This window comes from Lepidothrix coronata, unplaced genomic scaffold (genome assembly GCF_001604755.1).
Source record: "Lepidothrix coronata isolate B3197 unplaced genomic scaffold, Lepidothrix_coronata-1.0 Scaffold130, whole genome shotgun sequence".
In the NCBI taxonomy this organism is placed as follows: Eukaryota; Metazoa; Chordata; class Aves; order Passeriformes; family Pipridae; genus Lepidothrix; species Lepidothrix coronata.
This window is the reverse complement of record NW_016690310.1, coordinates 1,452,732-1,473,641: the sequence shown is the minus strand read 5'-3', so window position 1 is coordinate 1,473,641 and position 20,910 is coordinate 1,452,732. Positions and strand designations below refer to the sequence as shown.

At 39.2% G+C, this 20,910-nt stretch overlaps 1 protein-coding gene across 16 annotated transcripts in view; it reads right to left on the bottom strand.

Annotated features, from left to right (window-relative positions):
- Window positions 1–989: 989 nt before the first annotated feature.
- NAV2 (neuron navigator 2) overlaps window positions 990–20,910 on the bottom strand; it is a 214,252-nt gene continuing 194,331 nt past the window's right edge. For 9 of the 16 annotated variants that reach the window (XM_017826754.1, XM_017826756.1, XM_017826755.1 and 6 more), the window contains 13 exons: window positions 20,667–20,839; window positions 18,244–18,421; window positions 17,564–17,723; window positions 17,003–17,103; window positions 15,267–15,362; window positions 14,937–15,105; window positions 12,748–12,983; window positions 11,374–11,528; window positions 10,831–10,902; window positions 10,157–10,353; window positions 9,852–9,970; window positions 5,382–5,585; window positions 990–4,709 (listed from right to left, as the gene is read on the bottom strand). In XM_017826754.1, coding sequence (XP_017682243.1) covers window positions 4,584–4,709; window positions 5,382–5,585; window positions 9,852–9,970; window positions 10,157–10,353; window positions 10,831–10,902; window positions 11,374–11,528; window positions 12,748–12,983; window positions 14,937–15,105; window positions 15,267–15,362; window positions 17,003–17,103; window positions 17,564–17,723; window positions 18,244–18,421; window positions 20,667–20,839 — 1,986 coding nt within the window. In that variant the 3' untranslated portion in view covers window positions 990–4,583. The remainder of the gene's footprint in view (window positions 4,710–5,381; window positions 5,586–9,851; window positions 9,971–10,156; window positions 10,354–10,830; window positions 10,903–11,373; window positions 11,529–12,747; window positions 12,984–14,936; window positions 15,106–15,266; window positions 15,363–17,002; window positions 17,104–17,563; window positions 17,724–18,243; window positions 18,422–20,666; window positions 20,840–20,910) is intronic. The other 7 variants (XM_017826757.1, XM_017826759.1, XM_017826758.1 and 4 more) reach the window with 1 other exon arrangement.

Sequence of the window (20,910 nt, the reverse complement as noted above, 5' to 3'; positions counted from 1 at the left end):
TTACTTCAGAGATATTAAGAATTTTGGTGCAAGTCCAGTATGGATCCAAACATTATTCAAGATCAGGGTTGGAGCATCCAGGATCAATTCTAAAACATGCAATTCTGTGAATCAGAAGAAGTTTACAGAATACAAAAAAATGTGCTTGAGCATGTCCAAAGCAATTCTACCTCTGAGACTGCTGTGGAGGACAGACAAAGCCCACATTACACATCAGCTCTGAGTTACAGTCTGCACTGCTGTGTTATACTCTAAAAAGAGTATTTTTAGATTAAAATAACTTGAATGCAGATCATCAGATTTCAGCAGAACTTCTTCGCTTTCAGAACTTTTTCTTCAAAGTTTTTTGTAGGTGAATCCGTCCTACAAACTTTTATGTTCAAATGAGGGAGTAGTGGACAGGATAATTACACAAAACTGTCAAAAAAGCAGAAATATGAAGAGAATAAGTCTCCAGGGGAAGAGAGATAATTCTGCTACTGTTCAGAATTTTCCCTTTAAAGTACAGAGGTGTTTGGGTTTATCCTTTCTGAAGAGAGAGCACTTTTACTTCTTTTTTTTTAGTTAGAGTAATTATTTGAAATAAAGGATAATAGTTCCCTTAGTTTCCTACATGTTACTGACCACTGTGTACTTATTACTGTATAATCATAATGTCTCTATCAAATGGGTGAAGAGGAAATTGTAATACTGTGTGGAATGTGTAGGTTGTCCAGAGAGGTGATAGATGCCCCTGGAAACACGGATAGACCAGTCTTGTCTTGAGCAGATCTTGACGGATCCTGTGTGCAAACATCAGCTATGGGAGAGAATCTATCAGTGCCATCCCTCTGCTAAATCTCCTCTGGGATGTGGGTAAGAGCTGTTGGCATCTTCTCACAAGCACTTACAAGAAGCCAACAAAACCAAGGAGCGAAACCCACAATCTCCAAATGAAAAATCAGAAAGTGGTGATTAAGAAGGAATAAAAAGTTCCGGGAAGCCACAAATCTGAATAAATAAGCATCAATTTTATTGAATCATGAATAATTTAAGACTGGTACAATCATCAGCTTTATTCTCCATGACACAGGGTGGGGAAGGGGGAGAAATGGGGAGAGTGAGAAAGGGAAGGCATGATCTCAAACAGACCATTCACAAATTCCAATCCTAAATGAGAACTGAAAATTAAATAGGGAGAGGAGCAAATGGAAAACATCATAAACGTACACAAAATACTCAATTCCTAGTTTTTCTCTTTAAAAATGGCTAGAAAAAATTCATCAAAATGCAGCACTTTTAATCAAATATTTACATTTCTATGTTACAATGAAAAAATGTACATCTTATAGAACATATTTAATAAACTGTTCCACTGGAAACGACTAGATCAAAACAGCAACCTTGCATTTAATATCAACAAAGATTTTTTTTTGCTTTGTTTTTGTATATTTTTTTCTTGAAAGAAAATTGCCACATTTAGACAAGATTTCATACACATAATATCGAAGTTAAGCATCAACAATGAAATATCAGTTTGCTTCTTCCAAAATGTACAAAAAGGCTAACCAACCCCCTCGCTCCCCTTCCCCAAATAAATGACATCTCATCTATGGCCTGTATAATTCTTGGCAGTTCTGAAGGAAAGAAAATGGTTTATTCTTTCAATTTATAACTCAACACGAATGTTGCATAGAATCTTGCATTTCTTGTTGATTTTTTTTAAACAAGCCAACTCTGTAAGGAAAAAAAGGCAAAAAAAAAAAGGAGGTGTTTTGAAAAAGCCTTACATGAGAAGAAAGTCACTTAAAGAAAGACTAAATCTATGAAAAGTCTTGATAAAAACTAAGACGTGTGCACAACAGGTAACCCTGCTTCCCGAAATTTCAGAAAAGACACGGAATATTGTGATGCTCAGAATGACTAGCCTATTCAAAATTGCCTCTCTCACTTTAAGCCAAGCTAGTGTCAACAAAAAAGAAAGGATAATAGAAATTTCTTCCTGAGCTTGAGCACAGGATTAAAAATGAGAAAAAAAATATCCCGTTCCCCACAAATAAAACACTATTTTAAACATGTCTTATAGCACTCAGTTAAAGGTTAACCGAGACATTTTCTAGGATATCAAGCCCATTTAAAGCCCTAGCCCTGCAACTGGATTTTTTTTTTTTTTTACAGGCACATGCTCTATCTGCATGGATTCAGTTGGCGGATTAGGTACCAAAATTCACAGTAGTAGCAGGTAAAGTCAGTGCTGGGAAGCAGAATTGTCAAGACTACTGGAAAAATGAACTTCTTTCAAACTCATCATCAGCACGCTACGGATTTGATTCGATACAGATTTATCCCATTTTTTACAGTACCAAGAACTGGATTAGGAAAATTGGCTGAGTAACCTTTGTTATTCCATTGAGTGAAATGATGCAATAGAGTTCATAAGGTTAAAACAGTAACAACACCAAGCTCTTCCCCCCCATCATTAAAATATTTAAATTTTTCCTTTTACAATATTTTTCTTAAAAAAAAAAAAGTCATCAGCACTTAAAAGTTGTAACAGGAGCAGATTCATAACCATCTTAGTAAGACAAAGTACAGTTATGTTACAGAAAGTCATGAGGTATAATAAAACGATCCTCTCAAGCTGAGCCACAGAAGCATGAACTTGCCTGTTATGTTCCTTTAAATCCACAAGCTCTTAAAAAAGTGTTTGTAATAAGATTTCTTTCTGTACATTGAAAAACCAGCATATTCCTGTAATTTATTAATGACAGCATTTATTACAATTGAAAAGCTTTTTTTGTCCCTCCTGCATGGATACAACAGCTCTTCAGTGATTCAATAGCTGCAGATTGATATGAACCTGAAAAGTTATCTCACTTCCCTCCCTTTTTTTTGTCACATTTAAACAAGTTCTAGTATCTCGTACAAACAATATTCACAGCAACTTATGATATTCCAAGAGATGACTTTAGCCCTGTTTCTTTAAATAAAATCCCACAATATACAGCACTAATTTAATCAAACACAGTTAGTACAAAATAAGGCATCGCTTTAAAAGTCAGCACCAAAAGACAGCTGGAAAGGCTTGACTGAGGAGTGACGTGTTTGCTGAGGTACAGCTGACGTGTGGGGATGGTGGTGTGAGCATTTGCTTTCGTCACAAGGAAAGTGCAATTCTCTGGGAGGTGTTCTTGTTCCCCAAAAGAAGTACAAGCCTTAACACTGATAGTGTAGGTGTGTGCGTTCAGAGAGGAGGAGAAACAAAACCAGGTTCATGGCTCTGCCAGAACTCAAGAGCACGGCACAGCTAAACTTAAAAGATGCAGCACCCAGAACCTTCCCTCCTCTTTCTTTTCCAGACCCAAATACTGCTAAAATACTATACTTTTTTCATTTGAAATTAAAAAGAAAAGTCATGGAAATAAATATTGTCACCAGAGTAGCACTGGAACTGTCACAGAGCTGAATTTTGATTAACCCCTTATGGCTGTGCTGATTGGAAAGAAACCTCTGAACAAAACCCAAAGTTTTTAGAAAACAGCTGTAATATTTCATGGTAAGAATTAAAACCTGAAAGTCGGATTCATCCCTTTGCAGGGGTGTAGCTCACCTGTGTGCACAGGGCTCACAAAGCCTGTACACTGCCGAGGGTCCCTTGGAGCTGCAGGACTTCATGGCCCTTCCACTGACTTCTGAGGAGAAGGGAAACCCCCTCTCCTCAGGGTCAACAGGTGGGATGTAAATGCCACAGAAGTCAGCCCAGTTGGTTGTGTGGATGTAAGTGGGAAGAGAATTGGGCCCCAACTAGCAAAGGGCTACCTGATCTTTCACTTGTATCAGGATTGATTGTTACACAGTGTTTAAAAAAAACCTGATTTTTTCAGACTGTATATATATTTTTATATACTCCTATTAATATATATATAATCTTTATAAACACACAATGAAAGAAAGCCAAGGTCTCAGACTGGCAAGGAGAGCAGCGCTTTTTCTTTTCTCTTTTTTTTTTCTTTTCTCTTTTTTAAATATTTATTCAAACTTCCCTGTTTTGCAGCTTTGCCTTTATTGAATATTATTACCAAGGCAAGCAATATTGTTATAGCACCAGAACTATAGGAAGCTGAGTTTAATGCACAAAGCTGATTGGTAATAGTCCAGCCCTCATGTAAATGTGTTTGGTCAGAAGCAGTATAGGCAAATATTTCCTCTCCCCTCTCCTTCCAGACAGTACATGGCACAAAGCTGTTTGCTTCATAGCTGTGAAGTTGCCCCCATCCCCACCCCATCCCCCAGTCCCTTTGACTTTTAGTAATGATGACTATTTTTAACATCTTCAGGATCTTAGGCATGAGAGCTTACAGCAACTAAACAGAAGGAAACAAAGGAATAGTGCAGTTCTCATCATCGTCAAAAGAAAAACAATACAAAGGTCGCTTGGGTTGCCTGCACCCAGGTTGAAGACTGACTCCAAGTGTCTTGTTGTTCTTGCAGCTCTAATACTGAGATCCCAGCCCAGGAACATGTTCTTTCCATGAGTCCGTGATCGGGGTTCTTGCCAAGTGGGAGAGCAATAATGGAAACAACCTCTTTCTGCCTGAGGAAGATCACAACGTCGACTCCAGAGACGAATCGAGGATGTCATCGTGGTGGCTGTTGCTGTTTGAGTCACTGTCGTAACTCTGGGGACTGGAGTAGTTGGCTGCTTCTTGCAGCCTCATTAGCATGTTCATCTGCAAAGGCACAGAAGTTCATGATTATTTGTATTCTGAGGTAGATATAATATCAACTCCACAAGAAAGCTACAGTCACATTCTTTTTGCCAGTGGGTAAGAAAGGAAAGGAGGAAACAAGCAGGATAATTAATACTGAGACTTGGAAAGGAGATACTAACTGTAAATTATAGCAGCACCCAAGTTACTGATAAAACATAAGCTTTTCCAGTAAAGGTGAAAATAGAAGACTGAAGGGATTAGTCGACAGCTGTATGCAACAGGATCTTGAAGCATCCTAATCCTTTCTTCCTTTGACCCATGGAAATACTGACAGATCGGTCGAGAGGCAAATCTGAATACCTGGTTTGATTTTTGTGTACGTATACATGAGCTGCTAAGAACTGTAACACACATTCTATACTTCCAACTGTCCAGAAAAACATACACCTCAACAGAACAGCTTCAGGGCATTCAGTTTGCAAAGGACCTTCCTTTCCTTGCAGAACTGTATGGGCTTTCTGTGCAACTGCATTCCCCAAGCTGACTTGATGACTTGCCCAGCAGCATTACCTTCTCATTCTAAAACTCTTAATCTCTCCTCAGATGTACTTCCATTGCTTTATTTCTGTTTCTAATCCCTAGAAACAAGGGAAACAAAATGGTTCTGCTGATTCAGAAATGAGAGCTTACCAGAGGATCTCCTTCAGCATCGCTCACTGGAACTTGTTTGCTGGTTGAGCCTTCCCGGGACACGGAGTAGCCATCAAAGCCCACATCTTCAGGCCGCAGCTGGAGCAGAGGAGGCCACTCATGGTGCTGTGGGGTGGCTGCCCAGGGGTAGGTGTCCATGACCCATTTGGCAGGATCCTCCCAGGGTGCTCTCCTCCCATACAACTGAAAGAGCGTGAAACCATGTAAAACATTCCTATCAGTCAACTATTTCATTCGGTGCCCATCTCACTGAAATGACCACGCCGCGCTTCTTGGATTGCAGGAAACACTTGCAAGCAGGGCTGAGTGTGAGATTTTCCTCACCCCCACAGCATACAAAGCTGTTCGATTTGAAAGCGTTTGACCACCTCTGAGGCTGCAGTGCCCTTCTCTTGGCACCAGCTGAAGGAAGGGAGACCTGAAAATAACCTCAGCTAATAAAGCCAACTTAATCTACATCAATACACAAAAGAAGCCATCAATGCTGACATCCGGATCACACCAGCAGCTGCCTTATTTGTGCTCACTGTTGGTGAAAACCACGTCCAGGGAATGTGGAGGAGGGAATGTGAGATCTGTCATCAGGCAATAATGGTGGATGTCAAGGCATAAGGTTTTCAAGTCAGAAAAAAGCATCAGCAGCATCTGCCTGTGCTCATGTCCCTAAGCAAGAAAGTTCTGTTTCAAAAACTTTTTCTGTGTTGAACAGACCGTGTTACTGAATCCCAGCATATTCTCCCGGTTATATTCCACTTGCCTTAATTACACAATACATTCATTTTAATGCCTCGCGACTTTCAAAAGCATAAATACAACTTCAAGTGACTTTAAAATGTTTGTTTCCACTTTATAAATTTCCCCATCAACATCCCTCAGCAACTGGAGTTCGTCACTGACATTTTGTCACTTGAATGCAGAGAACTGTCCCTTTCCTTTCTCCCCCTGCACAGGGGGAAAAGCAGTAGTCTAGCAGAGAAATACATCAGTTCTCTGTTGAATCTGAGACTATCTCACTTTCCTCATCACTATTTCTTCTTGGTATTTTTCTGAGTTTATACTTTGCATGCACAAAGTATTAAATTGCTCTAAACACCATCTGCAGGAAGGAGCAGGCCTAGCCTGAGGAGAATTGCCAGTAGATGGTGCTAGGCAATCTGAAACACAGCCTATTCCACAACCCAAACTCTTCATCCTCGAGCTGTACTGTATTATTTTCCCAGCATAACGTCTTCAAGATGTGGTCAACCAGATTTCCTATTTTAATCTTGTTCTCAAATTTACAACAATACGTGTCATTTGGTAAGTGGTGAGGATTTGATATTTTTCGCATGTCTTTTCTCCATCAAAGGTCTGCGTGGATCCTAGTTAGTTTCTGAAAAGTGGCTAGTAAGTAAAATTACCATTTTAGTATATGAAATCATCACACATCTTCAGCAGATGAGAGACTGAAAGACTCACTGTTCCCTTCCATGGCAACCAGGTCTGTCCATCCCTCTCACTGGCATGTTTTCCAGGGAGCAATTCATGGGACAAGGATGGAACAGGTTGCTTCATAAAGCATCAAAGAAAAATCACTAAAGTACGAGTGAGGGTGGCAGGAAGCCACAGGGACTCCAGGTCCTCTTTCTGCTGGTGCTGCATTCTGCATCAATACATCAAGCAGGAAGAACTCGGGTTTTATACAACCTTCTAATTTGCACATCCCTGTTTTGAAGAACAAAACAACTCAGCTCCAATGGGAGCAATTATTGTAAGGATCCATTTGGCTTGCTTGCATTTGATCCAAAATAATTCTCCAAATGAGAAACAAAAATATAAGAATAGCTCAGTGTAGATCCACAGAGGTGACAGTGAACTTTAGTAGTTCACCTTTCCCTTCTGGCAGGCAATTTCAGGAAAGATGTGTTCTCGGAGGAGCCTCTGTGGGTGTTGGGAATGGAAAACAGCCCCAAATGAAACCCACATTTCTAGTATTAGCTTGTAAATTAGCACCACTCTGGCTACTCTTCAAGTACGAAAGTGCATTCTTATCCATCGACAAAACAAAAGACAAAGTATTTAAATGGAGATGAATTGATGCAATTTGGGGAAATGGGACTGAAGTGCACAAAGGATCTAAAGCACAAAGTGAGAAACTGAAATCTTTACACCTGGAACACAAGCCATTCAAATAACCTAAGGAGTGATGCAGATATTGGGCAAAAGAAGCAAGCAAAAAGGTGTTTTTATCAATTGTTCTCTCTCTCCATTTCCATTACTACATTTTCAAGGCTTTCTATATGTACTGATGAGTGATACGTTTCAAAACACAGTACAAGGAGTCCATTTACTGCCGTGAGTATCAGTTTTCTCCATTTCAAGAGGAAACAAAGTCACCTACTCTCTCTTGTTGAAAAGATTACTGGCTCCCATTATCTCCCTTTATAGGAAGTTTTATGTGAAACAGTTCTCCTGTTCTATTTGTAGCAAAGTTCCCACATGTGTTCTGTACTCCAGGACCTATCGTTTTCCTCATGTCTAAAGAGTCTACCACAATTGTTCCCCAAAAAAATGAGATCTCCAGGCACTGACAAATTTCAAATGGCAATCACAGTTTGCCCAAATTTTAACCAAAACTTGAAGAATTTGTGTATTTCATAGATTTGTAAGAAGCCATTAGTAAAAACTCAGTTTCCTATGACAGGGTTGCCTCCTCTCTGTCTCTGTAAACACATAGAAATCCCTGATGTATAGAAAGCAAGTGAAACCCAAGGTGGTTGTTAACAGGAAAATGTAAAGTCTCTTCCTCCTTTCTGTTTTAGTTCTTCTTCAAGTGCTCAGACTGGTACATCTTCGTGAATTCTGCACTCTGTTGAGTACTCCCATGCAGGCAAGAACTTAACCCCAGTAAAGGGTATTGGATAGCAAAGAAATTAACCAACAAGCAAATCAAAACAAAATCCCAGTATTTTAAATATTTTACACACTTTTTTTTTACATATCTTAATGGCAAGGCATCCTGACAAACCCTGCAACAGTGAGCCCTAAGCAGTTGTAGAACGGAGAGAATTACTTTTCACAAAGATGAAGGAATCATTCAACACAACTGCTTCTCCATGGAGCTCATACTTGGGAGTTACTGCATATTTCAAAAAGACTTCAGACACAGAGACATGTGGTGGAGAATCTACTACTTCTCTAAGTAATATTTCATAACTGTTAATTATTCTTACTAGCAACATAGCATGTCTTGCTTATAGTTTGAATTTCTCTAGTCCAAACTTGTCAAACATCCACTGGACTTTTTTCCTGCAAGACTAAAGCAGAAGAGTAGATCAAGTAATATTTTACTTTACTCCTGAATAATCTGAATAGTCTGAGCTTCTTCTCTTTCTCACTGAATAATGCTTCCTGTATCTGAATGACAGCTACTGCTCTTTTTTTAAACCCTTTTCAGTTTTATCTTTCTAATGAGCCTTTTTACATGTAGAAGTATTACTTCCTACTGCTATCTGACGTAAATTGTAGCTTATGCCCTCAAAATGGCATTTGCCATCTTACCAAAACACAAGTTCCCAATGCATTGCCACAATTTCCTATTCTCCGTCCACCTTCAACCCTTTTTCAATCTCCTGGATTCTCATTGTGATGCACCTTTTCATTTTTGTGCGTGTGATTTCACGTTTAGCTTTCATCCACATAACGCCCAGAACTTATTGGTATTTGATTAAATTAGGTGCTGCTGTGCTTAATCTGTGAACAGAGAACTGAAGAATAAAAAAGCCCTTTTTTTCCCCCTACTTTCATGGCAAGTTCATAGCAATCTCCTGATGATCCCTCCTCCTTATTCCAACGAGCTTTATAGTCATACAGACACCAAGAATTGCGTGGCAATGCTTAAAAAATCCAAATCGCTGGAGTATGAATCAGTTACTAAGTACAGGCAATCAATGATGATTTCACTGCAGCCTCTGAAAGAATTATGAAGGAATCTACTAAAAAAATCATCCTGTATACTGAGAAGTAATCAAAACGTCACTGATACCGATCCTGTCACTCATGAATACATTTCTCTCCATACACAGCTTTGTTCCCATGTTGAAAGATTTGATTTACAAAGGAAAATCCTGCATAACAAAGTTAATGACCACAAGCATATTTTTCAGCTGCACAGTACAATTTTAAGGTGTGCTTCTGGAACACAGTATTGAAAGATATTTGTGTGTCTAACTCCCTCCACTGAAAACATCAGTAGCTTGGCATCTAATTACTTCTTCCACTCTCTGTTTAAAAAGCATTTAAGAGACTAATTCTGCCTGAAATTATGGACAATTTCGTTAGATTTTCATAGACGTGCAGGTATTCACTGTGCAGACTTATATCCACAGAAAATGTTGTTGTTATTGAGTTTCGTACCCTTTTGAATAGATACCATTCTAGAGCTGTGACTTTTCATTTTTGCCTGCTCACCTGTAGCCCTTCTCTAACTGCTTCCAGAAGATATGGAATGATGGAGTAGTTCCACAGGTCAGTAAACCAGACTCTAGAACCATCTACATCTATTGGACAGGAGAGGAAGAGCCGTGGACCTGGAGAGGGAAATTCAGATATTACACTCAAATTACAGTCAGGATAAGCATCAAAAATAGGATCTGTAACATCTTAAAGTAGAGTTTTAAAGAAACCTTTTTTAACTGATATAGCACAAAGAAGGATAAAAAGGAAATAAAATACATATATTTACATATGCCTGGGCATAAGGACAGAGTACTTACCAATAGTAACATCAGAGGAGCTGTGAGCCTCCAAGAATTTGTTCAGATGTTGCCAAACCTTGGGAATCCAATCAATAATTTTAACCAGCTCTGCATTCCTCATCCTACCACTGATCTCTGTTTCAATTAATTTTCTTCTCAAGAAACGGCCGAGAAAGCCTTTGACTGGCTCAGTGTGGTTCGCACATAGCACCCACCTAAGGCAGAGCAGCAGAAATGGCCATTATTTCTCTTTCATGTTACCGAATGTAACCATTCTTGACTAAATCTCATTTCTTATTTCCAGATGATTATCAGGATCAAAATGGGTTACTCCAGTCACAGTTGTTTTCCAAGCAAAAGTTATTTGGGAATAGTTCACTAGATGAACCAATTTTTACTGTGCTTTGTATTAATTTATCATTAATCTCCTTTGTCTAAATATTGTCTTACTTAAAAATTGGTAGGAGATCAAGTATCTTAACAATCCTCTGAAAAGTAAAGTTTTTGTGAACCCAGTTACTTTAATGACAGCACCATAACCAAGCTGCACATGTTAGGACAGCAGCTTGGGAGCAAATGGTATTTCTCTCTCAATTTGCTATTTCAGCTGATAAGAACAACTTCAGATGACTCAGTAGCCATTACTCTTTGCTAGCCCACAAACATAAATGAGAAACATGAATAAACAGTACCTGAAATTATGGTGAAGTTGAAGATTAGGTGTTGAAGAGGTGGCTTGGTTCATCGTGCCAATAATATATGGACTATTAGAAAAAAAACCAACAAGCAAATCAAACTTGTAAATTTTGAAAAACAAGGTTTTAGCGAAACCTCTACATTAAAAAAGGTCATTCAAATCTCTTTTGTCAAAGAAGGTTTTGTAGTTACTTGTAACTTACACTCTGACTTCTGAGAACAGCAAATTCTGAAAGCAAACCAGAAATCTCAAACCAGGACCTTTCACAAATGGGGTTTTACTACTAAAGATCTACATCATGAAGTGCATGCAAATTACTCAAACCCTCTAATACTTTTTTATTACTGATTTCAGAAAAATGGATCATTGTAGTAAGGAAAAAAACCCCTCTGAAGTACTGTCCATAATATGGACAGTCTGCCCATTTGAGCCCACATTACTACACTAATCTAGACTTTGGTTTTGTCATCACATCTTGCAGCAGCAGTGCTCTGAGTGCAGTGTTAACATTTGCACTGTTATTGAATTATTTCCTTACCATTTGTGGTACTTGCAGTTTAGAAGTCCATTAAAGATCTCTCCTAGGGAGCTAACATGATGCAAATTATCCAAAATGATTACAAGAGGCATATCCACAGCGTTATTTTCACTGTTACACTGGTCTGCCAGGTTGGACAGGTATTGGCGGAGCTCCTGCAAAGCAGATATACAGAAAAGAAGAAAAAAAGAAAGTAAAGAGAATGTTCTTCATATTCCTTGAAAATCTAATTAAGATAAATAAGCTTGGTAATAAAACCTGGAGCAAAAGAGCCTGACATCTTACAAATCAGACATTTTCCACGAGAAAACACAAGATATGGTTTTCCTTCTCTTTTGTAGGTTATGGTAAAGATTCAAAGACTGTAACAGAAATCCTGTGTGAGATAAGGGCTTAAAGGGGGGTAAGATTTTGTCATTTGTTTTGTGCTTTTCATTCATGCTTTCCTAATCTCAGACCTAAGAGGTCTGAAATATATTCTTCTTTCTTTTCAGGAACTCTCTCAACTCTCTGTACCAAAGCAAACTCTGCATTCCAGCTACATTTGTTGGATTATCTTGCAACTGTGTTTCTAGCTAAATACAGTCGATAAAATTAATCTGGAACAAAGTATCTCTTGTCAGAGGCCAAATTCAGATGCCTTCAGTAAAACTGTGAAAGAGGATGAGCTTTTGGGGCTGCTGATGAGTGGCTGGGTGTGGTTGAAATGCTCTCAGCAGCTTTAAAGCATGTCTCAAATCATACCAGCGGCTTACAACCACAATTTCAATCATCCCCTTCCTCCAGAGGAAAATATGCCTAAGGCCATCAAATGCACAGTTGTTTTTGTTTTGTTTTGATTTTTTTTTATTTTAATCTAGATGATCACTGGAAGTATATTCAGCAAAACCAGGAGCACATAAAAAAGCAGAGACATGCCTTACCAGCAGAGGAATGTGCCTGGGCAACAGTCCCTCCAAACCCAGCACATGATTACAACTGCTGATACTTGCAGCTGCAGAAACTCTTGACAGCCTAGAGATGCATTTGAGAGTTCTGGGCAAAATGCCCACATGCAATAGGGATTGCTTAAATCTCTGGGAATTTTATGCAGGTGTTTAACTTTCTGGGCAGTTCTCAGGCTCCTAACCACTTGAAATTCGTGACACCTTTAGGTTTTCAAATACACACCTGGGAGCCTGCTACTCCAGGCCCATAATCAGGAGAATTTGCAGTTCTGAAAACCTTAAATATTATTTCCTTCGGGATCAACACAATGCTTTAAAAAGAAAGGTAAGTCCAAAATGAGTTTTTGACGGATCGATAGAGGAGGAGTCTCATTTCAGATATATGGTGGGATGATGAATTGTGCAAGGATGGTTTCTGTGTCCTCACCTTACTGGATTTATGGTCCACATTGAAGGTTGCAATAATGCCATCAGCCAGCTCCCTGCCCTCTCTGAGGACCATGTACTCAGACAAACGGTTTGCCAGGTATGTTTTCCCAGTGCCGCTGGGGCCAGATAAGATAATCCGCCTATGTTCCATCAGGAGAGAGACATAACGCTGCAGGATAGGCTTTGGGATCAGGGATTCAAACACCAGACCGTCCAGACTGTTCTCACAGATACCTGCAACAGAAAAAGATTCCTCATCTAGAAGCAGTCCCAATTTTTACCCAAATTACCCACATTTTTAAAAGTTTGGTTTTCTTGCTTTGTTTGGTTTTTGACTAAGTAGTTGTAATCCTGCAAAGCAATCCTGTTAGTAGAGTTTGAACAAATCAAGACTTTGTGAATGTACCTGAGCCAAATAATAGTAGGAGAAACACCCAAAATAACACTTAAGTACAGCAGATGTAGATCTGACCTGATCAAGCTATTTCTCACTTCAGAGATAAACTCCTTCCCCACTCTGGTATCCCTTATAGTTGAGAGAGGAACACAAAAAGCTGATAAAACAAGTGCAGAAGTGACCTGTGGGCTTGGTCTGGATCCTCCTTCAGCTTTTCTAAGTACTCAGCTGCATCCCTAAGGCCCTTTGAAAGCTGCCACACTAAATGATTCCAGGCCACATTTTTCACGCCCAAACCATCCATTTTACAGCATTTCACCATGCATTCATCCAGAATGTACCTGTTTACTTTTGGATCAGTAGACAAAAAACCCCCCCAGCTATCATCAACTCCCCCTACTTTCCCAAATGCTTGTAATTAAACTCCTTCTCTGTATGCTGATAGTTATCTCTTCTAACAGAAAACTCCTACCGATAAGCATTTATGCCATGTCAGCAGTCACTTTAGGCAGAATTGGCTCAGGGAAAATACACAGTGCTTCAAAATAAACAGCAGGAAGGGAAGTTGGCAGATCACCCAGAGAAATGTTTGCACCTCAGTGGTTACTCGGAATATTAAATATTTATATAGGCAGCTTTATATCTCAAAGGTATATGTAAGTGATTTTCCATAAATTGATTAAATACATTTCTATTTTACTGAAAACTGTTATCACATATGATCCTTCAAGGCACAAGTCAAGCCGATGCAAGTTAAATATAAACTCAAATTGCAGCTTTACAGACACAGCTACACCTTAAGCCATATTTCAATTAGGATTTATGATTGGACAATGTATTTTATGTAAGCAGGATATCCTAGGTTCATGTCAAACCTCAACAAACTGAGGTATTTCACAGGTCATATTGTCTTCCTGCCCACAGATTTACTACCCACGTAACTGCTTTTTTACACCAACAGTCAAAAATCAAAGTGCTTTCAGTCAAATGGTACAGTCAAATTTCAAAGTTGATCTGCAGAATGTTTGGCAGTGCTCTCAATTTGAACGCAGATCTGTGCTTGAGATTTCACTGGTGTAACTTTGAGCAAACTGATGCTCAAAATGCAGCAGTTGAGGGTTTTCTCCTTAAACTTAGTTTCACAGTACAGTTTTCATAAAAAATGGCTCCCAGAGAAACCAAATGAGAAACCATGTAAGAAATATAAGTATGAAATTTTTATTAGTATTAGAGAACGAAACTGATGGGAATTCTGAAAACCATACATTTGGAAAAATACAGATTTTTTTACAGTTTATGTCCCATAAACTTTGGGATCCTTCCTTCCTGCCGCTTAAGGAGGGACTCTTGGGTGAGGTCAATCAAGGAAGCAAATCAAGATACTTTTTTTCCACTTTGCATGAAGGAAATAACAACTACAGGTGTTACAAAGAGGTAATGAAATTTTGAGGCTTAATGTATGTATTTGGAAGGTACTTTGCTGTTCAAACAGCTCCACTACATCCTTTGTGGTGTGAGATTTTCTCCAGGACAACTTCAGGCATCAGCTCAACATTTGTGGAGAAGGTGCTGTGTGTGTAATTATTCCTATTGTTACAGGTTGAAAACTTGCTGAAATTATAGACTTAGTGCTGTCTTTATCGAATGAAAATAGAAGGAAGTAAATAAAAGCTAGGAACAGGAAGAAGCAGCACAATAAAACGTTTCTACTGCTCTGAGTTTCTTAACACAGCAAGCCTTGATAAAACTGTGATTAGTGAGACCTCCAGCAGACAGTCAGGTGTAATTACCTTTGATGGTAACTGAAATAGTGTTGTTTTCTCCAACCAGATAACCACAGGGCAGCAGCTCAGGGGTCTCTGCACTGTTAGTGCGTTTGATTTCTCCAATGCTGTAGCCCAGGACACTGTCTGAGTTCAGTCCCAGCTGGCTCACGGGATCCACATGGATGATGTACTCCTAGGGTGAGAAAGGGACACAGGAAGTTAGGCAGCACTGAAATCCTCGTGAAGTTCTTCTATGCTATACCAGTACTTATCCCAGCAAGTTAAATATAGTTTGGTACCATCAAAATCTAATAATAGGAGAATTGGGGCTCACAGCAAATTGTGCTCACTAACCTTAAACAACCGTCTCACAACCCCATCCAGAACATCCCACTTGGTCTTGCCACTGACTCCAATGCAGCCTATGAGGAAGGTGCGAGGCCTTGAATCCTAAAGGCACAGAAATAACTGTATCAGACAAGGATGTTTAATGTAATTAAAATGCTGGCTTCCCCACCACCCCTGCTTTATTTTTAAATAATGGTGCATCTTTAGTACTCTCTATGGTGAATTCTGAAAGCCATATGAAGGCCTTTTCATATACTAAACATTTTTTTCCAGTGTTGGAAGTCACAACTCTAAAGGATACTCAAGTGGTCTTGATGTTAAGTAAAAAGTATTTGTTAATCAATCCATGAACAATTCAAAAACCCCTGAGAGAATTACAGCGTAGCAAAAAGACAGAAAATAGATGTCAAGTTCATTTTTCCATGACTTCACAATCAAAGCTGTTACAGTTGCAAAGTTTATCCTATTTCCTTCTAGATGCTCCCGAGGGCATAGAAATCTAAATACATACATATATGAATTATACACGGTTATATGTATAAGTAGTAATAGAGAAAAAGTTATATACATATATAACAACTTCTGTGTTATGTTTGATATACCACAGCATTTTGATAATTGTGTAACTGATTTCTAATGTAGATAAAAAAAATCAGAACAAATAAAATTTTTCTATTCTTCTATAGCCACACTCACTGTGAAACGTTAATTGAAGAAAAGCTAATTTCTATCATAAGACTTGAAGTGTAACTAAAATGTAAAGAACCATTTCCACATGGCAACTTAACTCACTCTGAACACAGTGAAGTCCAATAGAATTACCAATGCAGTTTCACTGCTAATTTGCTTATCCAGAGCTGTAATAACTAATGCATAAATGGTATTTAATGGAAAGATTTGCTGAGTCCATTTTATTTCCAATTATTTAAATTTTTCTGTCTTCCCCCCCCCCCGCCGAAAGACACAAACTTATTTTTTAAATACACTTTTACAGGTACTCAAAAGTGTGATATGGCAAGGTCCTTGCTTGGCAAAGGTCCCGCAGTACATTCATGCATGTACATGAGGTAGGCTGCAATTTTACAAGATTTGAAATTTATTTGGGTATTTAGGATTCTTCCAATTACTCGTGAATGGAAAACATCTGAAAAATGTCATTCAAAACAGGATACTTGTACCAGAGAGGACAACTTGAACTAGAATGATAAGGTATAGATCTCCCAGTTTGGATTTGCTCAGTTCTTCCAGTTTGGATTTGCCCAGTTCTTCCAGAAGATTGGTGCTTCCAGCACTTCAGTGCACTTTCTATCCACAAACTGGATAATTTTCATTATTAGTTAAAATTGTAGTAAGTTTAACACTACAGCCCAGGAGTTTTGCTTTTTGCTCTCAGGTTGCCCAGAGGAGCTGTGGCTGCTCCATCCCTGGAAGTGTTCAAGGCCAGGTTGGATGGAGCTTTGAGCGACCTGGTCTAGTGGAAGGTGTCCTGCCCCTGGTAGGAAGGTTGGAGCTGGATGATCTTTTACAAGCTTTGTGCAACCTCTAAGATACCAGTCTTAAACAGATGCTATCCCAAGGTACAGACTGGTCTCCTGACCTTCTTGAAACCAAAAGAGTGGCCTTATTTACAGAGATACTACTGAAAGGCTCAAATTGTGACATTACCACCTTTGCAAATTTGAATTCCCTGCCACGTTCCAAAGTCACTTGTATTTCAAAGCTGGTGATGAAACATAGCTCACCTCCTTCCATTTCATTTCGTCCTGAAAGTTGACGACTATTTTGACATGCCTGCCTCCTTCTTTTCGGGCAGAGCCATCTCCAGTGTCATCTAACAGCATGTCTGTGAACAGGAAACGTCAACAGCTTCACAGCTGGATCTTAATAACAATGAAGACTACTCTGGTTTATTGTAGTCAAACACAACGTGTATGGGCTTCACATGCCCCGAGGTAAAACACCAGAACCGGGTTGACTGACTGATTTCCCTAACCAAATAATGCTCTTAAAAAGCAAAGGTCATTGAAAATTATTAGTCAGTTACTCTATATTTTTATTCCTATGATATATCCCCCTGGCAAATGTGCACCATTAAATGGCTTTAAACATGTCTTCTCATAGCTGAGGTCATAATTGGACACCTCCCACCTAGGGTGTAGCAGACCTATGACGATATTTAAAAGAAGGTTTCGTGCCAGCTCGTGACATATTTCCACTCATGCTTTCATTTTTCCATGGCTAATCAACCCAAGTCTTCCAAATACAGGATAAAACCTGCCCATCACCTTTCTCATTAAACTCACCGAGACTGGTTGATTCCGTGAGGTTCAAACTGTGTTGAGAGAGACCCACTGAATGTCTCGGAGAGGAGGAGATGGAAACCTGAGACTGGGCCCTGCTGCAGCTGCCATGGTTTTCAGATTTCAGCCGATCGTTTTCTGCTTTTAATTTTTCAATCTCACTCTAGAAAAGACAAGTCAGATGTTAGAAGGCACAGTGAAAACATGCTTAAAAGATAGCAACATAAGTAACTTAGGAATAAATCGTAGTTTAGCAGAAATGCAGTTTTCACAATGTTTTAATTGATTTTATTAAATTAAGGATTTTAATTATTACAATGTCCCTTCCATGAAACTTTTCAAAGTATCCTAGAATACATTAATATGTGGGAATTCACTTAACACTGAAATGCAACTACATAAAGGCAGAGAGCATGGAAACATTTTAAGAGTTTGTTGACAGTCAACAAAATGATCTCTCCATTTTGGGGCTGGAACAGTTACAGCTGCAGTCATGGGCAGCAAAATTCAGATGTTCAAGCTGACTTTTAATGAAGGTACAAGGATTAACACTGGCACAAACCTAAATACAACTTTCAGTAGGCATTCAAAAACTTTAAATTTACCTTCTTTACTGCGTAGCAGGTTGGCCAAACTTTACCACACCAACACAGGCTGCAATATTTGGGGTGGCTCTTTCTTACCTGCATTCTGTTCATGGCCTCCCGAAGCTGGTCTAGCTGATGAGCAGAGCTCAGGGCTTCCAGGCGAATATCAGTCAACTTCATCTCCTTGTCTCTCAGCTCATTCCTCAACTGCATCACTGTTTCAGCTTCACTGTCAGTGCACTCAGAAATACTGGAGGAGGTGGAAAAACAGACACTGAATGAGACCATTAGTTACTTTTCTGATGGTGCTTCTCCAGTGATACCATAAATCAGATATTAAACAGGTCATGGAAATATTAGAGACTAATGAAATAAATATGTCTGAGGGTTAATTTTCTTTAATCAGCATCTGAAACAGAAATCTGGAAATCACCTACTATTGGATAGTCTTCATCTTTTTCATGGTAGTTGCCATAAAGGAAAACTTCTAAAGCCAAAATCTAAATAAATTAAGGGGGTGCAGGCAGTTAACAGCAGTTGGTTGGAGATTGATGAGTTCACAGACAGATTTAAAGCTCACCAGGTGTGCACAGCTGGGTTTCCCTGAACTGTTCTGGAGGACTTTGGAACTCTATACCTATTCAAGCACGATAAATTCCCACTTGCTTTAAAGAACTCATGCTTAAAAAATTTTTAGTGGTATTTTTCTTCCCTCCTCCCACAAAAAAGAAAAAAAAAAGCTTCTGAGTGAGTAACATTTCAGCACATTCGTAACTGTATCTATATAAAGATCAACTACACAGCTGCATGCTTTGAGGGAGATTTCACTTAACATGTCTCTCCCTAAATCAGGTTAATGAGAGACATTTTCCCCACCAAAAAGCCGATAAGCCAAAATACACAAGTCTTACTTGTGCTCTGGCCTTCCCTCAGTTCTTACTCTTTATTTACTCAGTATTTACTCTTTTTCTCACGTTTGTCCTTTTGTCTCTCGTGTCAAGGTGAGATGCATGCACACAGCATTTTGACTGACGACAGATGGGATCATCATTTGACAATCTTCTGGCCTAAGAGTTCTAAAGCACAACTTGCTGTAGTCAGCAGAAATGCACTGAGTTAGGCTCAAGAGACTGAAGAAGCTTTAAAACAAAAATCATAGGGGATTATCTTCTGCTACCAACACTTCATCACTGTTATACAGCTGGAAACTATTGCTATTGTTTTCACCTCTTCATGTGAAAACAAGTGAAGGGGAATTAGTCCAATGCATTTGTTCTGAAATCAGCCTGGAAGCTTTAGATGACCTATGCAAGGTCAGAAGCTGTCTGGTAATTGAATGTTTCACAGTACTGCCCGTTACAAGTTTCTGTATTTATTTATCCTGCTCAAGTGACAAAAATGCTGACAGAATTAACATAAAACCTATTTTACTAAGTTTTCCAAGCACATTCCAAAATGTGAGTTTAGACTCAGAACAGTGTGGGGTAAGGGAGTTGTTTAACTTTATTTCACAGGTGGCCAAGGAAAGGACCAGGCACAGGTAGCTGGGGAACTACAGAAGAAAAGAGGAGTGATCACCTCCATTCACCAAGCACAAGCTGTTACATGAGTTCCCCTGTATCACTAAACCATGCTGTTTGATTTCCTTACCTTTATCTGAATTTGTCAACTTAATTGGGAACTCATCATGGCAGAATAGTACAATACGTGCTGTCATTAGGTAACAGAGAAACAAAATCCCAATTGGACCTGGTTTGTTTAATTAACAGCAAGACATCCAATTAATTTTGCACATCAAGGTCACCCTGGTTATAAATGCTCTTCATACTCAGTATGTTCTGCTGAGAGAGAACCCCAATGAAATATTAAATTACACTCCAGTAATGACACAATGATTTTTGGATTCCTGGACACTAACGCAATGGTACTGGGCTGGGACTCAGCTTACGTATCTTTAATTCCCTTAATACACAAATTCAACATTTCTGTTCTCTGCCTGTAATCTCCTTTGACTACAGAACATTCAAAATAGGCATTAGTTAGAAGTGATATTTGCTCATTCTTCTGCCAGGATGACAGGATTAAGGACTTTATCCAGAACACAGCCAGCTCCACATCTCCCCCAGGAGATAATGTAAGGGATACTTGGGAGAGAGACAGATCAGTGGTAACAGACCAGCCCTGATCCACAGGACAACCCTGTCTGGCCCAAGCATGTCTTGTGCTGAGGCCTCATGGTGAACAGCTGGTTTGAGCAGTGCATGCAGCTGAACAGCTGTCGGACTCTTGCAGGGCTCATATAGATGTGAAGAATCTTACACAGAGGAACCAAAGAGGACAGGATGGTGTAGGGTATCTTTTGCCTCTGCTTCTTTCTATACAGAGGCCTAGAGATGTGCTGTCAAGCTAGCATGGAAAAAAATACTGGATCTCTCCAAAAGGATGTCTCCTTTCCTCTACCAATGCAGCAAGATGCCTTCCGCTCAATTTTCTGTTTAAAAATTAAAAAAATCACTTACAGAGAATTGGAATGGGAAGCTCTCAGCAATGGTGTTGAAACAGTGGTGTTGTGGTGTGGTAGCTTTGGTGAGGAAGGCAATGAGGAATCAGTCATCTCCTCAATATCTGAATGAGAAGATGCTGACTTGGGAGATTTCTTTTTCCCAAAAGCTTGCTTGAAGGAGCTGCGTAGCTGAAAAAACAAGACCACAACAGTAGGTACATCATTAAGAGTGAAACCAGGCAAAAAAAGCCACAGAGTAA